The sequence below is a fragment of the Labeo rohita genome, chromosome 23, assembly GCF_022985175.1.
Source record: "Labeo rohita strain BAU-BD-2019 chromosome 23, IGBB_LRoh.1.0, whole genome shotgun sequence".
Taxonomy (NCBI): domain Eukaryota; kingdom Metazoa; phylum Chordata; class Actinopteri; order Cypriniformes; family Cyprinidae; genus Labeo; species Labeo rohita.
This window is the reverse complement of record NC_066891.1, coordinates 21252788-21276819: the sequence shown is the minus strand read 5'-3', so window position 1 is coordinate 21276819 and position 24032 is coordinate 21252788. Positions and strand designations below refer to the sequence as shown.

General features: G+C 36.4%; 2 protein-coding genes across 3 annotated transcripts in view; one reads left to right on the top strand and one right to left on the bottom strand.

Annotated features, from left to right (window-relative positions):
• plagl2 (pleiomorphic adenoma gene-like 2) overlaps window positions 1-6530 on the top strand; it is a 70963-nt gene extending 64433 nt beyond the window's left edge. For both annotated transcript variants that reach the window (XM_051095927.1, XM_051095926.1), the window contains exon 4: window positions 442-6530. In XM_051095927.1, coding sequence (XP_050951884.1) covers window positions 442-1915 — 1474 coding nt within the window. In that variant the 3' untranslated portion in view covers window positions 1916-6530. The remainder of the gene's footprint in view (window positions 1-441) is intronic.
• On the bottom strand, window positions 6239-22232 carry tm9sf4 (transmembrane 9 superfamily protein member 4). Its single transcript, XM_051095925.1, has 18 exons — window positions 22147-22232; window positions 19187-19294; window positions 18775-18874; window positions 18485-18653; window positions 16969-17113; window positions 16562-16685; window positions 15214-15332; window positions 15013-15124; window positions 14329-14399; window positions 14100-14232; window positions 12411-12492; window positions 12243-12318; window positions 12060-12143; window positions 11036-11211; window positions 10874-10937; window positions 10662-10781; window positions 9768-9857; window positions 6239-7699 (listed from the first exon to the last, which is right to left on the bottom strand). The coding sequence occupies exons 1-18, from the start codon at window positions 22177-22179 to the stop codon at window positions 7550-7552; spliced, it is 1956 nt and encodes a 651-aa protein (XP_050951882.1). The 5' UTR covers window positions 22180-22232; the 3' UTR covers window positions 6239-7549.
• Between the last annotated feature and the right edge of the window lie 1800 nt (window positions 22233-24032).

Below are 24032 nucleotides of genomic sequence, written 5' to 3'. Positions count from 1 at the left end.
GGGCTCATCCCCATGCCCTAATCCCTTCAAAGGGTTTACCCTCTGGAGTGAGAGATTGGAAGGGATTAGGGCATAGGGATGAGCCCTTCCGAATGGAAAGCAGGGTATGCCAGGAAGATGGTCATCCAGGAGTAGGAGAAGACACTCTGGCTTTAAAGCAGGGGTGTCCAATCTTGTTCTTGGAGGGCCGCTGTCCTCCAACCCTAATTAAATAGACCTGAACCAGATAGTCAAGGTCGTAGTAGGCACAGTAGAAACGTCAGACAGTTTTGAGCTAAACTCTGCAGGACAGTGGCTCTCCAGGAGCAAGTTAGGACACCCCTGCTTTAGAGTCCCCCTGCAGTCTGACATGAGCATGATGAATACAACATTTCAGTTAATATAACAGAAATTTCCAATGTGTCATTCTTTAGCTAAAGACTATCTTTGTCTCCTTTGTAGGCATATGGCCACACACTCCCCACAGAAGACTCATCAGTGCTCATTTTGTGAAAAGATGTTTCACCGCAAAGATCACCTGAAAAACCATCTGCAGACTCACGACCCCAACAAAGAGGCCTTTAAGTGCGAGGAGTGTGGCAAACACTATAACACAAAGCTGGGCTACAAGCGCCACATGGCCATGCACTCAGCCACAGCCGGTGATCTTACCTGTAAGGTGTGCTTGCAAAGCTACGAGAGCACGCCTGCACTCTTGGAGCACCTCAAGAGCCACTCAGGCAAGTCTTCAGGTGGTGCCAAGGAGAAGAAACACCCCTGTGACCACTGCGATCGTCGCTTTTACACACGAAAGGACGTTCGCCGACACATGGTGGTGCACACGGGACGCAAAGACTTCCTGTGCCAGTACTGTGCCCAACGTTTCGGGCGGAAGGACCATCTGACGCGGCATGTCAAGAAGAGCCACTCGCAGGAGTTGCTGAAGATCAAGACAGAGTCTCCGGATATGTTGGGTTTACTTGGGTCTGGTTCTCCGCCTTGTGCTGTGAAAGAAGAAATAAGTCCGATGATGTGTAGCATGGGACCTACCAAGGACTCGATGATGGCAAAGCCTTTCCACGGTGCCACCCCTTTTCCCATGGGCATGTACAACCCTCATCATCTCCAGGCCATGTCCAATCCGGGTGTGGGCCACCATCACTCATTGGTTCCAGGGTCTTTATCCACTGCCATGGGGATGGGTTGCCATATGGAGCCCCCATCATCACTGCACCACCATCACCCACATCATCATCACCACCATCACCATCCTCACCATCACCACCACTCCCCACCTCCACACCAGCAGCAACCTCCCCTACAAAACCAGCAACAGCAGCACCCTCAGCCACCGCCCAAGTACCAGCTCGGATCTACCTCATACCTGCTGGATAAGCCCCTGAAGGTGGAGATGGAGAGTTTCCTGATGGATCTACAGAGCGGACTCCCAGTTCCTCCGCCACCCTCAACCGACCCCCACTCAGCAGCTTCGCCCAATAAGGAGGGAATGGAACCTCCGGCGGGATTGTCGGATGACCTTTGCGGGGACCCCCTCATGTCCAAGAGCCCCGCTGTCATTGCTGAGTCTTTGTGTGCTGCTAACATGGACTTTTCTCATCTGCTGGGCTTTCTTCCACTCAATCTGCCACCCTACAGCGCCCCCATGAGTTCAGGAGGACTGGTAATGGGTTACTCCACGTCCTCCACCGTTTCTTCCTCTTCTTCCTCATCGTCGTCAGCGTCTTCGCATGCTGCCGAACCACACGCTGCCACAGCCACAGCTGCAGTGCCTCTTACCTCTTTGCAACCTCAACCTCAGGAGCAACCAGGCTCCGGTGGGGGTCTCGGCCTTGGGTCCCTGCACCCACTCCCACCAGTGTTCAGCTCTAGCCTCAGTACGACCACTCTGCCTCGCTTTCACCAGGCCTTTCAATGAGGTCCTTCACCCCAGCCTGGTCCACCACAAGGGGCTCAGGGCAGAGGGGAGGTAGAACACTTGAACACATAGAAGCCTTAACAAAAGCGCACAACAGCTTTTTAATGAGCCTGGAGGAAAACAAGCATATGAAATATGGAGCTTTTATTTAGGCTGTCTGAATTTTAGCTATGATTTTTTTGAATACCCTTTCGAACCTCTCCCACCATCCCCTCTCCTATAATTTCGTAGTTAGAGAGCAGCATCAGTAGGCCATAAGGCATGGTACTGCATACTTTATAAAGTAATAATATTAGTAGAAAAAGGAAAAAATTAATGTAGAAAAGATAATCTGTCTTTGAGACTCTGAAAGACTAGTTTGAAGTGATATATTTGAATTTCGTTTTCTTTTCCAAATGTGAGGCCTGACTCTCTATTGTCTCTATTAAGCTTAAAGTCAGGTAATAGTTGGTTGCCCTTAAACTAAAACCGTCTTCATGGCCAGGAGTAGAGGAATTAGTGAAGGAATGAAGGAGTGAAATTGGTTATTCCAAATTTAGTTTATATCTGATTCAACAAGACTCGGATCAAATTCACATGAATTTCAAAAGCAAATACTGTGTACCCGATTAGATGAAAATATCATCTAAAATGTGTTCTTCCAGCGTTTTTGTGTTAGTAATATAAACTTACACTAGTTGGAATGGTCAGTAACTAGTTTTTATGTGCGAGAAGCAGAGGGACTGAAAATAGAAAGGCTAAGAGGGTAAAAATAACTGCACAATTTGTTCATTTGGTACAATGTGATCACTGACAAAACTAAAGCAAAAGAAATCTACGTTATCTTAACAGGTTTACAATTTTTTCTCAAAAGAAGCACTTTGTTTACAGCAGAAGGCACTTGACCTCTGGGTCGCCAAGGTGACCCACTGAAACCCCCTCCCTTTCCCCACTCTACCTTCACGCTTCCTGAAAAGAGACTGCCTTTAGACACACACACCTTTGAATAGTCTCAAGATGGTTTTCCTCCTTCCAGCACTAATTTTAAGTCTCCATGGCAAACGATATCTCGCTTCCATATCCTGTCCACCAGATCATGATATAAATATGTATTTTAAGAATTTAAAAAAGTATTTTAGGCAGGTTTGTATTTTAGAGAGACATACATTGTAATGATAACCCTGGTATATGTGAATGGCAAAAAAGACGAAACAAAAAACAAGAATATTTTTTTGCAGTGTACGAAGTACCACATCAAAAATATATATTATAATTGCTTCTTTTTCAGTACATTTTGTTATTTAGATAGTTGTATTAAAAAAATTGCTGATGGATTTTAAAGAAAAATGTCTAGCAGGTTTACAGAATGATGTATCTTGCGTCATATCGAAACGGATGAAGTATTAGCTTTTCCCTATAGCTTTTCCTGTTCCTCGTTTTTCCATGTGAGTCAAAGGAGATGAATAAGGTGCTTATAATAGACTAATAGTGGCATAATCCAGTAGAATGGACTAGACGTTAATCTTTAGAGCATGAACTAGGCCCACAATGTGATCCAGGTTTCAGTTTGCGTTTTTATTCTCAGTATTCGATCAGACCTGACTGACGCTGTCTGTTTGTGTGTACAGTTTTTAACCTTCGTGATCATATACGCCGTCGCACTGAAATGTCTGAAACCGCAATTCCAGTTCCAGGAATGTAGAGGGGTTTTGTCATACAGTCTCTTACAAGTTGCCATTTCCCAGCAAGCGGACTGCACAAGTTCTTACCAAATAATCATTCATTACCAATGGCCATGTGAGGAAGAGTCGTACGTAAAGAAACAGATGACGATCAACGTACCAGCAGTGAAAGCAGTGCCTCATACGAATCTCTCTTTCTTCACCTCATCCCTTTGGGTAAATCTGTGTCCACACATCTGTGTTTATAGTGAATGTGAATATCTCTCACAAGCAGGAAAGACCATAGAAAGGTAAAAGGCCACATCGCAAAACTAAGACAAAACATATTATGCTGCTCTTCGTGCTGTGGTTGCCAGCAACCATAGACCACTCTGGAAACATTTTAAACTGCAAATGATCTTTTAGCAGAAAACATGCACAGTACATGTGAACTGTTTGTCCGTTTTCTCTGTTCTTCAGCTGCTTTGATTCGAATGAACTTTTGTGAAAAGGGTCTGAAAAGAGACACAAAGAAGTCACCAGCCTGGTCTTTGACATTCAAAGCATGGGACATTTGATTGGGATATTGCCTAGTCGTTTTGTCATTATATTATTTTCTGTTTGTTGAAACAGGACCTCAAAACAACACAACGCATCACCTCATTTATTTTTTTTTTTCATACCAAAAACCTGGGGAGAAGAAACTTGTTTTTGCACAATTGCTAACTAAAGAATAATTTATAGTTTGTGTTGCTTATACTGTAAAGTGGTTTTATTAGAAGTAATTGTTTTATAAAAAAGCCAAAAACATCGAGTTTTCTCTACATCCTAAATTAAAGGTCATTTTAAATCAAACTGGAATCTTTTTTTCCCCCCTAAAAAAAAAAAAAATATTCTAAGAAATAAGATGTTCAACAGAATTAAAAGAAGGCTTTTGGCAATTTTTGAGTTTGTCCTCCCCGGGTTTTCTGTGAGCTGATCTGAATTCTAGCACTTTTAAACCTTTAAAAAGAGTATTTTTCAGCCTTGTATGTTTGTATGTTTTTAATTTTTGTATTTGATCTTGTATGTGCCATTAGTTTGATGTGTAGAGTTTATTCATCTTTATGTAATTGTAATTGTTTTTCTCCTTTCCCAAAAGAGTAACAGTATTTTAGATAGATTTTCACTAATATTAACAGCATTGGCCCTTTTTTTTCCACGTCGTCTTGTCGTACGTTTGAGGAAGTCATTTAATCTTAAAATAGATCTTGTTAGAGTAACACGCTCGGTGTCTGAATTCTGAAACTTGATCAAATCATCAACGCCACAAACAAAAACAAAACCGTTTCCAGCTCCATCCACAACTGAGGTGTTTTCAATCAGCATTTATAATAGCTGGCAGGTTCAACTGGTGTGAAATTGTTCCCAGCTCTCTGCCCCCACCCCCCCAAAAAAGCACTTTTGGTTCAAATGAAGTTTTATATAATAACTGCCTGGATAGTTGGAGCTCAGCATCTGATTTTTAGTTGTTTTTTTTATTTTTAACATCTGATATTTTGCAACGCAGACATTCTACAGCAAAAGACTGATTAACCAAGTTAAATCGATCTTTTCCTCTTGTTGCAATGCACTTGATTATTATTATATTCCCCGAGTACTAGTTGGTTCCTGTGACAAAAATATTAAGGGAAATTATGAGGTAACCAAACTAGGGTAAAACAATCCAACTTTTAAGAAAAGGAAAATCGATTTGATAAAACGCTCTTTCGGCTTATAGTGAGAAAATGGGTACGTCTGACGAGGACAAAATCCACTTGTAGTTTGATATATTTTAGCTTAATGTAAGTCTTGCATTCCAAGCTTTTTATGTAACTTGTTTAGCAATATAGTCGTTCTATTTTTAGTACTTGCTTATTACCACGACTTCTGGAAAAAAGGTGAAACAACAACACAAAAAATGGAATATTCATCCTTACACTATTTTATGTAACGTGGAGATGATTGACAGGACGAATTGTACAAAAGAAATTCATAACGGAGACAAACAGTGCGCTTTTTTGTTACACAGCTCACCTGCGGTCAGTTGCTGCATTGTAAAGTTGACAGATTTGTATATTGGTTGATCCAAAGAGATGACATTACAACAAACCTATTTACTTATTGTACAGTACATTGTACCATTTGACTTGTAATGTGTTATGTTAAAAATGATTAAAAGACAAACCCACGGTTTCATATTTCTGGCGTCCTTTTTTTAAGCGTCCGATTTCCTGTCTGCAGCGGTGGGTGAGGGTGCGAGAAAGAACGGGCTGGTTATGGCTGAAAACTGCCATTCGCATACCGTACAGCCAGAACAGGAAACCACACCACAGCGCGCAAATGAAAAGACAAGAACGGCACAATTCCAAGTAATAAAAAGCTGAGCTATAGCCAGGCTTAATTATAAAGTCTATCCCAAACCTATACTTTCACATCTCAAGGAGTTGTTTTAGGCCCAAAATGCCCATCGACAATACATAACGCACCATCATTTCTCATGTGAAAATGACTTAAATCTGGAGGAATTTGAGGTTTTACAGTGTTGTATTCCAAGAACAGCCGAGGCTTTGACTTCCTACTCTTCTGAGAAAACGCTCCGGGAATGGTCGAACTGGAGCGAACGCTCGTGCGTAACATGCCGGTTCTCAACAAAACCTCAATATGTCAACATATTGGCACCTTTATTGTTTTACACATTAGAAATGGACATTCTTAAAAGAGGAAAGAAAGATTCATGAAGAAAAAAACAACATGCTTTTGTCTAAAACAAAGACATAATGGGACAAACAGCTCCACAAATAAAACCCTAAAATGCAACGATATAAAGCACTGGATTTACGCCATAAACAAACACAGACCCATCGACCCAACGCAACAGGCAAAATAAAGTACATCTGTAGAAAATATATTCTGTAGTTCTTGCATTTATTCATAAAGTCACCTGTGAGGAAGAAGCCAAGGAAATACAGACCAGTCCGAACGCAGAAGTAGATTTTGCTATAGTGTCTTAAACTACTGAATCCTTTGTCTGTTTCATGTCAGGGCATAGGAATCAGAACTGGGATTCAAATATTGTATCTTGTGTTCTGAGAGAGCTAAAAATAATTTTGAATTAAAATCTAGAAAGTACCATGGACGTAAGCATGTGTTGTGTTGATACCCTTGAATTTTGGGGTAAATCCAGCGAGATGCATCTGATTTTGGCTACAGCAACAGTCCATAGGTGAAATTAATACATGGCAGAAGGATTTTTTTACAGAAAAAATGTGAAATATTAAATGTGTGTGACACTGAAAAACCAGATCTGATGGCAACAAACAAAGCGATACTGCATCATTATAAGAGTCTTTTAGGTCCAATGACCAGCAAGCACAAGGAAACATTAGGAAATCTACTTCTTTTTTTAATGTCCTTGCCTCGTCATGTCTTTACATCCCATAATTTCAGTTCATGCCAACATATAATGACCACAGAGTGACCGCACATTCTCACACAGACATACATATACACACACACACACACACACACCCCTAAAGAACTCAGTTCTGAATCAAAGACATAGGAACAAGTTGAAATCAAACGTTATATTAAAAGGACACAAAGTTAATTTGTAAAATGATATATGCAACTAACTCTCAGCATCTTCAAAAAGGATGAGACCCAGCCCAAAACTCCAACATCCCCACCCAAAAATAAATGAAAAAGTCAAATCGACACACTTTGGCCCATGTTGTGTGTGCAAAAAGATATACAGACATTAAAAATGGAACTGTTCGTGTTTTTTCTTTACATCTTTGCTGAGGCTGAGATAGCAGGACAGAAAGGTTTTGATAACGGTGTACAAAACACATCTCTGTTCATTCCTCCAGTCCATGGGGGGGGCGCTGTTGCGCCTCGCGCCGGCAATTCACACATGTCCGTGCTTGCTTCACAAAACAGAAAAAAAAGGAAACAAAAACTGAAAGGCTTTCTTTCAGTCGATTTTGACGGCGGCGTATATTTTCCGTATGAACACGTAAGCGGCGTAGAAGCCAATCGTTCCCGTTAGCAGCCAGAAAGACAAAACCATCAGGGTTGTGTAGCCGAAATACAACAGAGAGGGAATGAACTCCACAATGTCCAGCTGGGAGAGGAAAAAAAAAAAAAAAAAAAAAAGAACCATGTAAATGTTGAGTACATCAAAACAGAGAGATGAATGTGTTGTTGGATATGAAAATAGACTGTGGAAACGTCAATCTTGGAGCTGGAAAATGTCAAACTATTTTTAATGATGCTATGTCCAAGTTTTTTTGTTTGTTTGGTTTTGCACTTGGTAAAAAAAATAAATAAAATTACTTTTTTATTTTAAGTATTATGGCAAACAGGCAGATTCTCTAAATTATAAAGGTGAAGTGTCATTCTTATGCAAAGAGTGGCAACATTTTTTTTTTTTTTAAACATACAATGGTGTTTTAGTGCCATGTTAAAAAATAATAATATAAGATTATGAAATTAAAGTCGCAATATTTTAGTCTAAATATTTTACGAAAAAAAGAGTCGTATGGAATAGTCGTATGTAGCAATACCAGAATAAAGTCTAAATATTTGAGAATAAAGTCAAAATTACACAAATTAAGACAGCAATACAAGAATAAAATCTTACATATTATGTTGTAGCAATATAAGAAGTCTAAATATTTTGAGAAATAAAAAGGCAAAATTATGCAAATAAAGTCGTACATAGCAATAACAGAATAAAGTCAAAATATTTTGAGAATAAAGTCAAAACTACAAGAATAAAGTCAAAATATTTTGCAAAACAGTCAAAATGATGTGAATAAAGTTGTATGTAGCAATACCAGAATAAAGTTGAAATATTTTGAGAATAAAGTCAAAATGACTAGAATTAGGTCGTAGCAATATGAGAATAAAGTTGAAATATTTTGATGATTTTTTTTTTTTTTAAATTCAAAATTATGCGAATAATGTCGTACGTAGCAATACCAGAATAAGTTGAAATATTTTAAGAATAAAGTCAAAATTACTAGAATTAAGTCATAGCAATATGAGAATAAAGTTGAAATGTTCTGGAAAAAAAAAAAAAAAAAAAATCAAAATTATGCGAATAAAGACGTACGTAGCAATACCAGAATAAAGCTGAAATATTTTGAGAATAAAGTCAAAATTACTAGAATTAAGTCGTAGCAATATGAGAATAAAGTTGAAATATTTTGAGTGAAAAGTCAAAATTATGTGAATAAAATCGTAGGTAGCAATACCAGAATTAAGCTGAAATATTTTGAGAATAAAAGTAAAAATTACTAGAATTAAGTCATAGCAATATGAGGATAAAATTGAAATATTTTGAGTGATTAAAAAAAAAAAAAAAGTCAAAATTATGTGAATAAAATCACAGGTAGCAATACCAGAATAGAGTTGAAATATTTTGAGAATAAAGTCAAAACTACAAGAATAAAGTCAAAATATTTTGCAAAACAATCACAATTATGCAAATAAAGTTGTACGTAGCAATACCACAATAAAGTTAAAATTTTTTGAGAATAATGTCAAAATGACTAAAAGTAAGTTGTAGCAAAATGAAAAGTCTAAATATTTTGCGAAAAAAAGTCAAAATTATTATGAATAAAGTCGTACGTAGCAATATGAGAATAAAGTCAAAATACTTTATTATTTAAAGAGGATTAAGTTATAGCAAGTATGAGTTTAAAGTTATAGGAGAGTATAGCCTATATTTTGCATGCAAATGGCCAGGACTGGGAGCGCCGGGAGAAAAAAACTAAATAAAAAAATTTCTTATTCAGAGGAAATACAGCAGTAGACTAAACATTTACTACACTAAAAACAAGACTTGGACACCTATTTTTAGATGAAACTGGTCAGCCTAGTTTGATGCTGTTAGAAAGTGTAAATAAGCCCCCAAGAAAACACAAGGTTTTGTTCAAACATATTATTCAAAGAAACCCAAACTGCCATAAGATCCTCAGTGTGTATGTGTACAGAGCATATAGAAAAAAACAGACTCAGACAAATACTGTGTGTAGAGTGGGATTCAATCTATTTTACAGTTAATACCAAAAATAATGTCATAAACCCCTTTTAAAAAATTTAAAAAAACATAAGGTGCTGAAGAGGAAAGACACTTCAGTAAATAAAACAGGTCTACTGTAACAAGCTGAAGTAAAGATAGTTACCTTATTGACAAAATAGAAAACAGCGTAGATCAGGACATAAAAGGCAGAACCTCCGGACACAAGAAACGTCCTCCACCACCACCGGTAGTCCTGTAGGGGGAGGAGCCACAATGATTGACAGGTGTTTATTCAGTGTCTACCGACAGCTCTGTTCAAGTTGTACCCAAAGTCCCTTTAAGGCAAGTCATTCCACTCGGCGGCCATCTTCGAAATGCCTCTCGGGCAGGTAAGTGCAACTCCTATCTCTTTGAATGGGGAAACATCAAAAACTATTCACCAATGAAATCTGACAAGAACCGTCTCATAAATATCGTTCCTTATGCTCCAATAGCGTTTAAAAACGCTTAGATCAGGGTAGATCAGCCAATCCGCATGGTCATTACTGAGCGCACGTCTCAGAACGCTGACTGTTTCTAGAGACGCACTGACTTTACTAATCAACGATTGGCTCTTTCACTAAGAAGGCGGGGCTTCGTTGCCATAATGAGAGCGGTTGCATCTTTCCCCATTCAAAACTATACGAGTGACAAGTCTTGGGTATTCTATAGTCTTTGGTTGTTCCACACTGAGTGCACACCCTCGCCATTTTAGAGATGCTCTAGCATGCTCGCCGTTTATTCAAATGAAGTGACCTTTGCCGTTGTTATCTTCACTTTTAATATTTGCCTTTTTATCTTCTGCCGAAGTGTATTTGTGTGGACCGTGTGTCAAAGATTATCGAGGTCAACAGGTAAAACAGGACTAAATAAATGAAACAGAGCAGCACTTTGGCCCACAAGAGGATCTAAATGTGAGACGTTCGTAGAGGTGGATTTGTTAACTACATTTGAATTGTGTTAGACTAATGGGGTTGTGTTTAATGTACAGCTCTACATTTTTGCTTTATATACCCACCTCTGCACATAGCTGGAAGTACACCATCACAATGCTGATTTGAGAGCAGGAAACCACAAGAATAATGAAGACAAGGAAGAGGAATCCAAACAGGTAATAAAACTGGTTTTCCCAGATAGCCTATAAGGGAGTATAACACGCCTTGATGAGCTTATACATTCACAACATCAACATATAAGTACATTTACAAGATGTATGCACTATGCACTTACACTAAAGATAAAGAAGAGCTCGATAAACATGGCGCCAAAAGGCAGGATTCCCGCCATCAGGATACTAAAGGGAAAAATCAATACAAATCACATTAAGCACGCACTGATGAACTTAAACTGCTAAATCAACTATTTACCGACTACACAAAGAGCGCCACATACCCGACAAACTTGTTCATGTACCAGCGTTGCTCAGGGACCTGGCGGGGAATCTGATTGGTACGAACTGGATTGTCATATGGCTGTTTCCGGAAACCAAAATAGTAGCCCAGATACACGAGAGGCATCGAAATACCAAACCACATACACAACAGAGCCAGCATTGTAGTGAAAGGAACCTGAAATATGTGAAAATGAAAGATGGCTGTCAGCATGCAAAACCATTCAAGCTGAATAAGAGGAAGCTGCTTGATGGAGCATACAACTTGACTAGATCTGTCTGAAACAAATGGCTTTTCTTCTAATGAATCACACAGATTTATGAATTATCGTTTGAAATAAGTGTTTAAACAAGTATAATGATTCCTTTACTGAGTAAAACAGTGAACATCTTTTAAATGTGATTAATGACAAGCTACTTTTCAAAAGTTTAGTAAGGATTAGTTTTTAGTAAATGAATACTTCATTTAGCAAAAGTGCATTAAACTTATCAAAAGTGTTAAAAAATAAAAATTTAAATTGTTAAAAAAAAAAAAGTAAAAAATAAAAATAAATAAAACAAATGCAAAAAAAAAACAAAAAAACATTATATATATATATATATATATATATATATATATATATATATATATATATATATATATATATATATATATATATATATAATGTTTATATATATATATATATATATATATATATATATATATATATATATATATATGTTTATATATATATATATATATATAAGTATTGACACCGAAGACTGGAGTAATGATGCTGAAAATTCTGCTTTGCATCACATCTTAAAATATATTTAAATAGAAAATTGTTATAGTTTCTTTCAAAAACATTACCAACCCTAATCTTTTGAAGAGTAACATATCAAAAAAAAAAAAAAAAAGAGCAAATGGTTTTGTTTCCTTATTAATTTTAAATTAAAGCTCAACAACACTGAACCATTATAATTGAAAAAAAAAAAAAAAAAATTACAAATAGCCTAATTGCATCAGTCTGAACAGATACTCACAGCACCAGAAGAGTGTTCACCCCAGATGAAACAGTTCAAAACAAAACAGATGCAAAATACGACAGCTGGGTACAGAGTAGCCGTCTAGAATGACACATACGCAAATGTTATATTTCCTTCTTCTTTCAGCCAAGTAATCCAATTTTCATTTCATGCATTAAATGCATCAATGTTTGTACTCACACAGAAAGCGCCTTTCTTCCATCTGTGGCCTTTAAGAGTGCGGTAAAGTCTTCCTGCAAAGTATCCTCCGAACAAACTGCAGGACAAAACACATGAACAGAGTTTGAATATGGCCATGCTTGAAAAAGCAAAACCTGAAAGTACATGGTGATTTTATTGTGTATTTACCCCATGAACATGAAGAGGAAGCAGGCTGTTGTCATCAGAGCTCCTCGACTGGATGGAGACAACATCCCGAGCATAGCCACAACTACAAAACACACGTGCAGTTTATGAATCATATATCAGAAATGCTTAATGAATGAACATTCAGCAATAAAAGAATATATAGCACTGTATAAATAAAAAAATGCTATTACTCACCCTCTTGTTGTTCAGAACACAAATTAAGATATTTTTGATGAAATCAGAGCTTTCTGATTCTGCATTGACAACAATGCAACTGACACGTTCAAGGCCCAGAAACGTAGTAAGAACATTGTTAAAATAGTCCATGTGACATCAGTGGTTGAATGTAATTTTATGAAGCAACAAGAATACTTTTTGTGTGCAAAGAAAACAAAAGTAGCGACTAGGGTTGCCTTCGACTAAAGATTTTTGTTGTCGACTAGTAGTTGGTTATTTTAAGCATTAGTCGACTATCAGCCGCATATTTAATAAACCGAATAAATCATAATAATGAGCCTTTAATTGCCTACATAGTCTAAAAAGCGCAAAATGCACACAAAAAAACTTGCCACAGCACACCAGCAGATATCATAATTACGAATGTGTTTGGGAAAAACAGCAAGGAGGCTGCATTACCCCTTTAAGTCATTGATAAACTAGTGCTTTCTTTGTTTTCGGCTTAAGAAGACTTGTCATCTCCACACGATGTGCCTGTATGCACATTTCATACAGATTACATAATCTGAGAACATTTGTTTTCTATTTGAATTGGTTCATTTGAAAGTAGACATTTCACTCTTTATAGGTATATTTTTCATGTCTGTAAGGCAAGTGTGCATTCAAAGTTTTGCGCTCAAGTTCACAGAGACCGAGATGGCAGAAAGCGCATCCTGTTTGCTTTAATTATTTTACAAAAGTGCAACCTTTTGTTGTTATTGTGAGTGCACACAAATAAACGTAGTATTTACAGATTTGAAAGATGTATTACTTTTATCTGTATGACCAAAAATTAGAGTATTTTAAAAGCAAGTGAGCGCACCAGAGCCTCCATCTGTCATGCAGTGAGTGTGCTACTGTTCAGCTTCCACACTCCGTAAAGACACTTCAATAGCGCACGTTTTTCTAGGTTAACATTAGATTCAGCGACAGTGTAAAGTTGCTACTACATACATCTTTTAGATGAAAAGCCATATTTGAGGATGATGAATGATAGGTGAGTGTTTGGATGTCCTGCCTGATGTACTATATTATCACATACACCAACCATCTGTTCGTCATGGACTGTGTGACTTTGCCACTTCCTGTGGAATTTTTTGGTCGACCAAACCTCTTCTCACTGACTAACAGTTAGTCAACTATTAGGGGGCATCCCTAGTAGTGACTTTATTCAACAATTTCTTCTCTTCAGTGTCTTGGTACTTTTTGCGTACATAAAAGTGTTCATAACATCACGGTTAAACCACTGATGTCACATGGCCTTTTCAACTATGTCCTTCCTACCTTTCTGAGTCTTGAATGTCTCAGTTGCAGAGTCAGAAAGCTCTCAGATTTCATCAAAAATATCTTAATTTGTGTTCCGAAGATGAACAAAGGTTTGGAACGACACAAGGGTGAGTAATTAATGACAGAATTCTCATTTTTGGGGTGAACTATCTCTTTAAAAAACAAAAAGATCAGCATAAAACTCACAGATAACAATGAGAACCATGCAGAAGAGCTGGATGCCAGATCCCAACAGAGAGCTAAGAATCATGGGATACTGAGGTGGGCGGAACACGTCACCATGGACGTTCTTCCAACCAGATTCCTCCATTGTGTCTTCCTATTAATGACAAAGAGAGAGAAAATGCACTGAGATAACATCATCTAAGAGATAGGAATCAGAAGGCAAGCAACCAATCAGAATGCAGCATCTTACAATATCATCCTCTCTGTTGTAGTTGGCGATGTCCTTCCTCAGTGTCCTTATGATGATCATACTCAGGATACCTGCAGACATAGATTTGCTTAGACACAATGACACCAATACAACTGACCCTTTGCAAAAACACATCCTCCTTAGTTACTGTTGCTATGTCCAACAAACAACGCCAATCTCACATTACACATCATGTTCTCACACATGTAAAAATACACTGAAGAGCAGAGGAAGTTCATGCCGACAGACATGAGTTGAGACAGAGCAGGTTACTTCTGGTGTGAACCAAGGTCTCAGCTTTACAATGTTGTCTTTAAGAAATTCAAACAATAAATACCATTTTGTAGATCTTTACTGTGTCTTGACAGATCATTGTATTGCCTTATTAGATCAACCAACACAAACATCTTTTCTTTTCTATATTAAGCATGAAAAAAAACATAAATGAACATCAGAACATATTTTATTTCAAACACGGAAAGACGTCAATACACATTTTTGGTTTAAATCAAGTTTAAATCCACCAAAGTTAATCTACTCTCCTGTCTAATTTGTTTGTCAGACAGAATGGCAGATTCTAAATTATGACTGGTCAGATCGCCTGTCAATCAAGCTGTTTCCAAAGGGTCAATTAAAAACTTTAAAATAAACAATCATGAGAATGAAGGTGAAAATCAGCCTCACCTGACAGAAAGAACACCACGACTACAGAATTGACGATGGAGAACCAGTGGATCTGCACGTCGCTCATGGTGAGGTACGTGTCCCAGCGAGACGCCCATTTCACTTCGCTCTCCTGCAACGAAGAATAAAGCAGCTATTTATGAGACAAACAAGAACAAGTAAAGCACAGACAGACTTGATGGAGGCAGTGATGTGTCTCACCTCCCAGTGCACAGAGTAAGTGAAGAGAATGCTGTTCTCTTTAGTTGGGTCGATCTCCTGAGGGACGGGGGCAACCGTTTCAGGTAATGTGCATGTGTTTTGCTCATCTGCTTTTATATCTAGAACACATGAATGAAGGACGAACAAACAAAATGGTAGTAAATAAAACAAACTGAAAATGTCTTTGTGACTTTTTAGACATATACAGTGCAGTATTTTCAACATACTGTATAATATATATATATATAAAATAAAAATGTGATACAAATAAATAAAATAGATTTAGAAACGTAGATGTAAAAAACTAAATTAAATAATTATTTAATAACATTTAATGTCTCTTAAGCTCAACTGTGCTGCATTAAAAATAATAATAACAATAAAAATATGTTAAAAACAGTAATATTGTCAAATATTACAATTCTTTGGATCTTCTTTCTGATTTTTTTCTTCAGTATTAATGAAGAGTACATTTTATTTTTCTTAAGTATTAATTTCTTTAAGAAATAGATTTGTAATTTTTTTTAATTCTCTTCTGCTCACCAAGCCTGCATTTATTTAATCCAAAAGCAAAAACAGTTCAATTTTGAAATATTTATATTTATTTAAAATAACTGTTTTCTATTTGAATATATTTTAAAGTGTAATTTATTCCTGTGATATTGAAGCTGAATTTTTAGCATCGTTACATGATGCTTCAGAAATCATTCAAACATTCTGATTTGCTGCTCAAAAACAACATTTATTATTATTATTATTATTATTATTATTATGTTGACATCAGCAGAGTAGACATTCTCAGGTTTCTTTGATGAACAGAAAGTTCAGAAGAACAGCATTTATCTAAAATAGAAATCTTTTGTAACATTATAAAAGCCTTTAGCATCACTTTTGATCAATTTAAAGCCTTGCTAAATAAAAGTATTAATTTCTATAATTTAGAAATTATTCTATAATATAGAAACTATTTAAAAAATAATAAAATTACACCGACTCCAAGCTTTTGGATGGTATTCTAAAGATTCTAAAGGATCATGTGACACTGAAGACTGGAGATAAATTACACAGGAATAAATTACATTTTAAACATATTCAAATAGAAAGCAGTTATTTTAAATAATAAAAATATTTAAAATTGTACTGTTTTTGCTGTATTTTGGATCAAATAAATGCAGGCTTGGTGAGCAGAAGAGACTTCTTTAAAAAACATTAAAAATCTTACTGTTCCAAAACTTTTGACTGGCAGTGTATGGGACTGACAACAGAAAATGTCCACTTAAATTAATATTTGTGTATGATGTTTCAAGTAATTGTAATTTCACAATTCTTTGCATTACGAGCGACTTACCTTCTAATTTTACACTCTTCGGCATCACCTCGAAACGTACAACTCTGTAATTGTGTTCGACATCCTCCTCCACCTTCTCTTTGTGGAAGTACAGGACGAACGACAGATGGTTGTGCAAATAGAACTACAAAGGCAGAGCAAAACAGCATGCATCGACCAATCATTCAAGAGTAGAACTGAGAACAAACAATGACATCACCAATAGATTTTTAATAGAGACTAAAAAAGCCATTTGCTTCCATAATAAGACAATAGGTACAATTTTCTGTTATGGAAATCAGTGTCCATGAATAAATAATGGATGACAAGCAGCTGAGCGAGAGGTAACAGAAAACTAATAACTTACAGTCTACATTCTCGACTGGCATAAAAGCATGCTAATAGAAGATGATGCTCTTCAGGATTACCTTGTTGTTTTCGGTGAAGCCGAGCCTGTAGCCATGCTCAAACTGAATATCCTTCTGTGCGTCCTTCCTCTGTTCCTCGTCCGTTCCCTCCTCTTTGTTTGGGTAAAGCTCTAGCCGTGTGGCCACAGGGAGGTTATCTGCAATACTGTACATATGCATAACATATTATTCAAAATTTTTTGACAGGTTTTAACTACAGATATTGTGGAATTGCATCTATAGGTAGAGATACACTACCAGTCAAAAGATTTTTAATATATTTTTTTTTAAAGAAGTCTCTTCTGCTCACCAAGCCTGCATTTATTTGACCCAAAGTACAGCAAAAACAGTAACATTTTGAAATATTTTTACTACTTAAAATAACCGTTTTCAATTTGAAATTACTTTGAAATGTAATTTATTCCTGTGATTTCAAAGCTGAATTTTTAGTATCATTACTCCAGTTACATGATACTTTAGAAATAATTTTAATATTCTGATTTGCCGCTCCAAAAAACCCCATTATTATTATTATTATGCTGAAAACAGCTGAGTAGATTTTTTTCAGGTTTCTTTGAACAGCATTTATCTGAAACAGAAATCTTTTGTAACATTATAAATGTTTTTATTACCACTTTTGATCAATTTAAAGAAAAAAAAATATTAATTAAATAAAATTATTAATTTCTATAATTTCATTCACAAATTTTTTTTTTATATTTTTTTTTTCAGATAAATGCTGGTCTTTTGATCTTTCTAGATGTGTAATAATGCTGAAAATTTAGCTTTGCATCACATGAATAAATTGCATTTTAAAACATTCAAATAGAAAGCAATTATTTTAAATAGTAAACATATTTTAGAATATTTCTGCTTTTGCTGTATTTTCGATCAAATAAATGCAGGCTTGGTGAGCAGAAGAGTCTCTTACTGTTCAAAAACTTTTGACTGGTAGTGTATGGATGAATTGTTTTTAAAAGAAGTATTTTATGTTCAACCAGGCTGCATTTATTTGATCAAAAATACAGTAAAAATAACATTGCAAAATACTACAATTTAAAACAACTGCTTTTTATGTTAATATTATTAAAATGTTTTTTTTCCTGTGATAGAGCAGCCATTACTACAGTCTTCAGTGTCATATGATTCTTCAGAAATAATTCTAATACGCTGATTTGCTGCTCAAGAAACATTTTATATTATCAATGTTGAAAACAGTTGCGCTGCTTAATATTACTGTGGAAACCATGATGCGTGTCACGATTCTTTGATGAACGAAGTTCAAAAGAACAGCATTTATTTGAAACAGCAATCTTTTAAATGCTATTTAAATCTTCAACACTTATGAATAATGTAACACTGCATTATTCGCTGCGCATCTGAATTTTAACTTTTGACATGCTTTATTTACAGAAAAATTCATTCATGAGCAGAAAGAATGTGTAAACTGATGCATCTGAATGTGAAATACCGGTTTTACAAAGAATTTAGCCGATTGTTCTGGTCAAAGAGTGTTGTCAGTAGAGGAGGGACTCACAGGTGGACATAGTACTCTTCTTGGATCCGCTCAGCTAACAGCTTGCTCTCCTCCACGGTGAGTTTGATGGGATCATCAGGCTTTTTACACAGCACCTCACACTTCTTGTCCAGGTTCATGAGAACGGTGTAGAGCGTGTTTACGATACGGTCTCCTCGTAAAACCTCACCTGATCACATACCATATTATCAAAATGAGACGCATGTTACAGTAATAAGTCAACCTTCTCAAAGCAAGCTTTTGTTTTCTTTAACATATGCAACTGCAGTAAAATTCCACGCGATCCTTACCGAGGTTCTCTGCCTTGTAGACAATATTATCAGGCTTACAGAAGGGAAGTGAATAGTACTCATAGGGCAACTGGGTTCTGGAGCTTGTCAATTTTACAGCCTGGTAATTAAAAGTAGGTAAAGGTTATACACAGCACAATACAAATCTAGAAACCTGTGGAGAAAGAATCTGTGGAATGAATGATAAAGATGTCTCGAACACTGTGGTCTGTATCTAGATCAATAAAAATTGCAAAGACGCATCTGTGGAAAACAGGTTGTCAATAGACAAGTAAACGGCCCGAGACCCTGCTTTGTCTAGAGCAAAAGCCTTTTTAAAACGAAAGGAATTACGCATGGTTAAAAAGTCAAATCCCCCTTTTGCAATTCAAATTCTCCAAAAAAAAAAAAAAAAAAAAGTGTGAAGCCTCACCTTTATCTCAACAGGGCTGTTCTGGTGGAAATTCATGGGTGCAACCCCAGGTACATAAAAGGGTGTTGCTAAAGGCAGCGTGGACACCAGTAACAGTGCCCACATCTCCTACAATGACAAAAAAAAAAAAAGACACAAATCCAAATTTCCTTAGTTACTTATATGTAATCGTGATGCAAAACTAAAATGCACACTGACTATTCATCTCTTTACATAAAAATACATATTCTTCTTGTTGAGCACTGAAAAGTGGCCAACCGATTGTAGTGTTACTTAACGGTAACATTAAGTTCTGCTGATGGAGTGAATACCCTATATTACACAACCAGGTGATAAATGATCCATAAACTACACAAACAGGTAAAACGAGGTGAATGTGAAACAACCTTAACAACATATGCAGGAAAACAATACTATAACAGCTCAAAAGGCTGTTTCACCATCATTCAAATAAGAGGTTTGATATTACTGTGCTCAGAAGAGGAAAATTTGTTTATGCCGTCCAGACCAGAGTATGCGAGTGGTGTAGAGTGGAAACATAGCAGAGTTTGCCTGAAAGCTAATTGTAAAAAATGTAGATGCGATGATGCGGAAGTAGCAACAGATCATTTCTTCTATATTGTGGTGAACGTCTGAGTGAAACAGATTATCAAAAAATCGTTTTTGACTGGACTTTGAGATATGGGTGTTGCACTCAAACATGAAGGCAACTGTAAAAACGGGTTTAAGCAGATTAAATAATTGGAGAAGACGGAATGTAGGTGGAACTACAGATCCAGTGTTTACAAAGCAAACGTGCACAGACTAAAAAAGTGCAAGTAAGTCAAACGCTGTTTAGAAACAAAAATGTACAACGATGTCGGACGATTGTGGAGTTTTTCGCCATATTCTACCTTTTTGAGCCGGAGTACACAAGACGATGAACTTACACGTGATTCGTAGTAGCGATGGGAAGTTCAGATCATTTTACCGACTTGGACCGTTGAGTCTCGTTCAGCAAAATGAACGAATCTTTTTGAGTCATTTCGTTCATTTTAGCAAAATATAATTATAATGTTACGTGTTCTGTTACATCTACTGCTTATACAAACGGTAATCACACTACAAACAAGACAAAACTATAATGATATAAGAAACAGAAAAGATTTATTCATTGTTTACCTGGGTCTTTAGTCAATGATTAGCTCACCTCACCTCTTATCTGACAAGTTTTTGGTTTTGAGTTGTTCGTTCATCACAGCCCTATAAGCTTAACCAATGCAGTGCGTGCCAGAAAAAGATTTGATTAGTTCATCTCGAGTTTTGGGGTTCGAGACGTTCGTTCTTCACGTGACAGCCCCATAAGATGAACGAACGATTCGGAAAACCAGTAGACTCGAAACAGGTGAACTAATTCCAGTACAGAACCTAATAGGATGTTGCACATGTGCGACTGAATGAATCACTCCCCGAGACGACTCGTTCTTCCTGAGTCCATTAAAGATTTGTTCAAAATGAATGAATCATTCAAGAACGACCCACCACTAATTCGTAGCACCACGGACACGCATAAGACCCTTTTTCCTCGGCTGGGATCGTTTAGAGCCCTTTGAAGCTGCATTTAAACTACTACTTTTTTTTTTATTTCCAGTCAGGTAGGTGAAATATTAGGCTATTATCTTCAGCCCATATACATCTTTACCACCTATTAACTTTAGTTTGTCAAAATAGTGCTTACTAAGCCCTTCTCTATATTATTTAGCAGCTTTCACACATTTTTTTCAGTGGTTCAGACAGCATAAATTAGCAGAACGTATTCAGAAATACATTAACTGGGCAATCCATGCTGTTGTTTACATCCGAGTATCTCCTATATGGCGGCGCATCGGGGTATCTAACCAAACCGTGACGTAAGTGCAAACCCTTACCTTAGAAGACGTGCGTATGTCACTGGCAAAAAGTCTGTGTGCAAACCCTTACCTTAGAAGACGTGCGTATGTCACTAGCAAAAAGTCTGTCGTTTGCAATAGATTTATATATTACACAGTTATGAGATTTGATTTAATGTTTGGAGGTCAAACAAATTATAAAAGTGAAACAAACATGGACGAATCGTTCAATATCTACAACATAAAAAGTGTGAATTTTGATGTCATGCTGACTTTAATCAACATCACAATCACACTATTTCTTCTCAAACAAAATAATGTACGTTACTCATAAATCAACACATAATACTCCTTCATTGACAATTTCTCGACAAGTTGCCGTATAATAAGCAGGATAATATGCAGTCACTTTCGCGTCGTGGTCCTGATCACCCTGTAGGGGTTATTTTCCGATAATGACCTTTTATTTTACGTTTCTAACATACGTGGTATCCAAACTCTTTCTATTAAACCGGAAATCCATTCAAATGTCCATAACCGTCAATGAACACAATCACAAACACTGCCAGTCCGTATGAGCAACACGTATTGGTTATATATGAAAGGATTTGAGACAACAACTTGGTTTGATCACTTTATCATCATCATCATCATCATCATCTTTGATTTGATTTGATTTGATTTGATTTCGAGAGGCAGTGAATGCTAAAGCTGCGCAAACGCATTAACGTTGCCCTGCCTGACAGATACAGACTCCATCATGTGATGCTGTTTACGACGAAACACAGTCGCTTTTTGTTAAAGTAAAGAGAGCTGTCTGCTTCATAGGGCTTATGTTTTAGATTACCTCAGGATTTTAAGTCGGTCTCGCTCTTAGCAAACACTCGATAATTAGCTGCCTGCTAAGTGTTTATGCTAGCCGGCTGTTTTTTAATCGGCATCCACTGCGCGGAAATAGCAAATCGCATTAAACGGCACACTCACAATGAGCAACACGAAACAAATGGGTTTGAATTTGGTCATCTCTAACGGTGTGAAATCAAACCTTTTGTGAAACAGACAAACAGAAGATACTTTAGCGTCGGCACTCACCATCACCGCCGCCATCTTGACTACACGTGTCATTGCAGACGTCACAGGAAAAATGTCAATGCGTCATCATACTGCTGTCATTTCACTCAACGCTCAAGTCAAGACTAAAGAATATTGACAAAAGAGGGTGGCAACAGATCTGGAAGTTTGTGCATTTTAAAAACGAGGCTTTTGAAAGGTCATTCTTGTTTAGCAATACATGTAGTTGTGACGATTTATTGATTCAGTTTACTTATTATTATAAAACACCGTGGCCTTTAATTCTTTGTCATTAGTGATAGCAGCCTCCAGTAATAGCAATGAATGGATCATAGTCAAACTATTTCCTGCCACATCGGTCAATAATTTGTCATTCAAACGTTTCCAGTTAGACATAAAAATATGTTGGAAGACACACATTACAGTAAAAGGCAAAAATATTTGCATACATATCTTTGTTAGCATCATACATAGAATACGTATGAAAAAATTACTAAATTATAAAATGCTAGACTATGAACTAGATAAAGAAAAAGTTTGTCAAGACAAACTTTAAGTTGGCTTGAGAAAGCCGGACCAGAAAGTTTAAAAAGTTGTAAAATGTTTTAAGTTTGAATTTCAGTCTGAAATTGTTTGAAGTTTAAAGTAGTTTTAAAAGGTTAAAGTTTTAATATTTTAAAGGCAATACAGTCTGTAAGAGATGACAGATGGATAGATAGATAGATAGATAGATAGCATTTTGCTAACATGTTTTTAGCATAATTAGTAAGTTGCTAGCATGTTTAAGCATGATAAGCAAGTTGTTAGCATGTTTCTAGATAGATAGCATGTTTCTAACATGTTTCTAGATAGATAGCATGTTTCTAACATGTTTCTAGATAGATAGCATGTTTCTATGATTAGCAAGTTGTTGGCATGTTTTTTAGCATGATAAGCAAGTTGTTAGCATGTTTCTAACATGTTTCTAACATGTTTTAGAATGATTAGCAAGTTGTTGGCATGTTTTTTAGCATGATAAGCAAGTTGTTAGCATGTTTCTAACATGTTTCTAGATAGATAGCATGTTTCTAACATGTTTTAGAATGATTAGCAAGTTGTTGGCATGTTTTTTAGCATGATAAGCAAGTTGTTAGCATGTTTCTAACATGTTTCTAGATAGATAGCATGTTTCTAACATGTTTTAGAATGATTAGCAAGTTGTTGGCATGTTTTTTAGCATGATAAGCAAGTTGTTAGCATGTTTCTAACATGTTTCTAGATAGATAGCATGTTTTTAACATGTTTTAGAATGATTAGCAAGTTGTTGGCATGTTTTTTAGCATGATACGCAAGTTGTTAGCATGTTTCTAGATAGATAGCATGTTTCTAACACGTTTTAGAATGGTTAGCAAGTTGTTGGCATGTTTTTTAGCATGATGAGCAAGTTGTTAGCATGTTTCTAACATGTTTCTAACATGTTTTAGCATGATTACCAAGTTGTTAGCATGTTTTTAACATGATAAGCAAGTTGTTAGCATGTTTCTGGCATGATTAGCAAGTTGCTAGCATGTTTTCACTCAACGCTCAAGTCAAGACTTCAGAATATTGACAAAAGAGGGTGGCAACAGATCTGGAAGTTTCTGCATTTTAAAAACGAGGCCTTTGAAAGGTTATTCTTGTTTAGCAATTCATGTAGTTGTGACGATTTATTGATTCAGTTTACTTATTACTATAAAACACCGTGGCCTTTAATTCTTTATCATTAGTGATAGCAGCCTCCAGTAATAGCAATGAATGGATCATAGTCAAACTATTTCCTGCCACATCGGTCAATAATTTGTCATTCAAACGTTTCCACATAAAAATATGTTGGAAGACACACATTACAGTAAAAGGCAAAAATATTTGCATACAAATCTTTGTTAGCA

Excerpts from the sequence above, each read along its gene's own strand:
- tm9sf4 (XM_051095925.1), bottom strand. The coding sequence starts at position 22,179 with ATGACACGTGTAGTCAAGATGGCGGCGGTGATG. Across the intron at positions 10,938-11,035 it reads TACATGAACAAGTTTGTCGG|TATCCTGATGGCGGGAATCC; the intron begins GTATGTGGCGCT and ends TTTTCCCTTTAG. Across the intron at positions 7,700-9,767 it reads TTTTCTATTTTGTCAATAAG|CTGGACATTGTGGAGTTCAT; the intron begins GTAACTATCTTT and ends TTCCTCTCCCAG.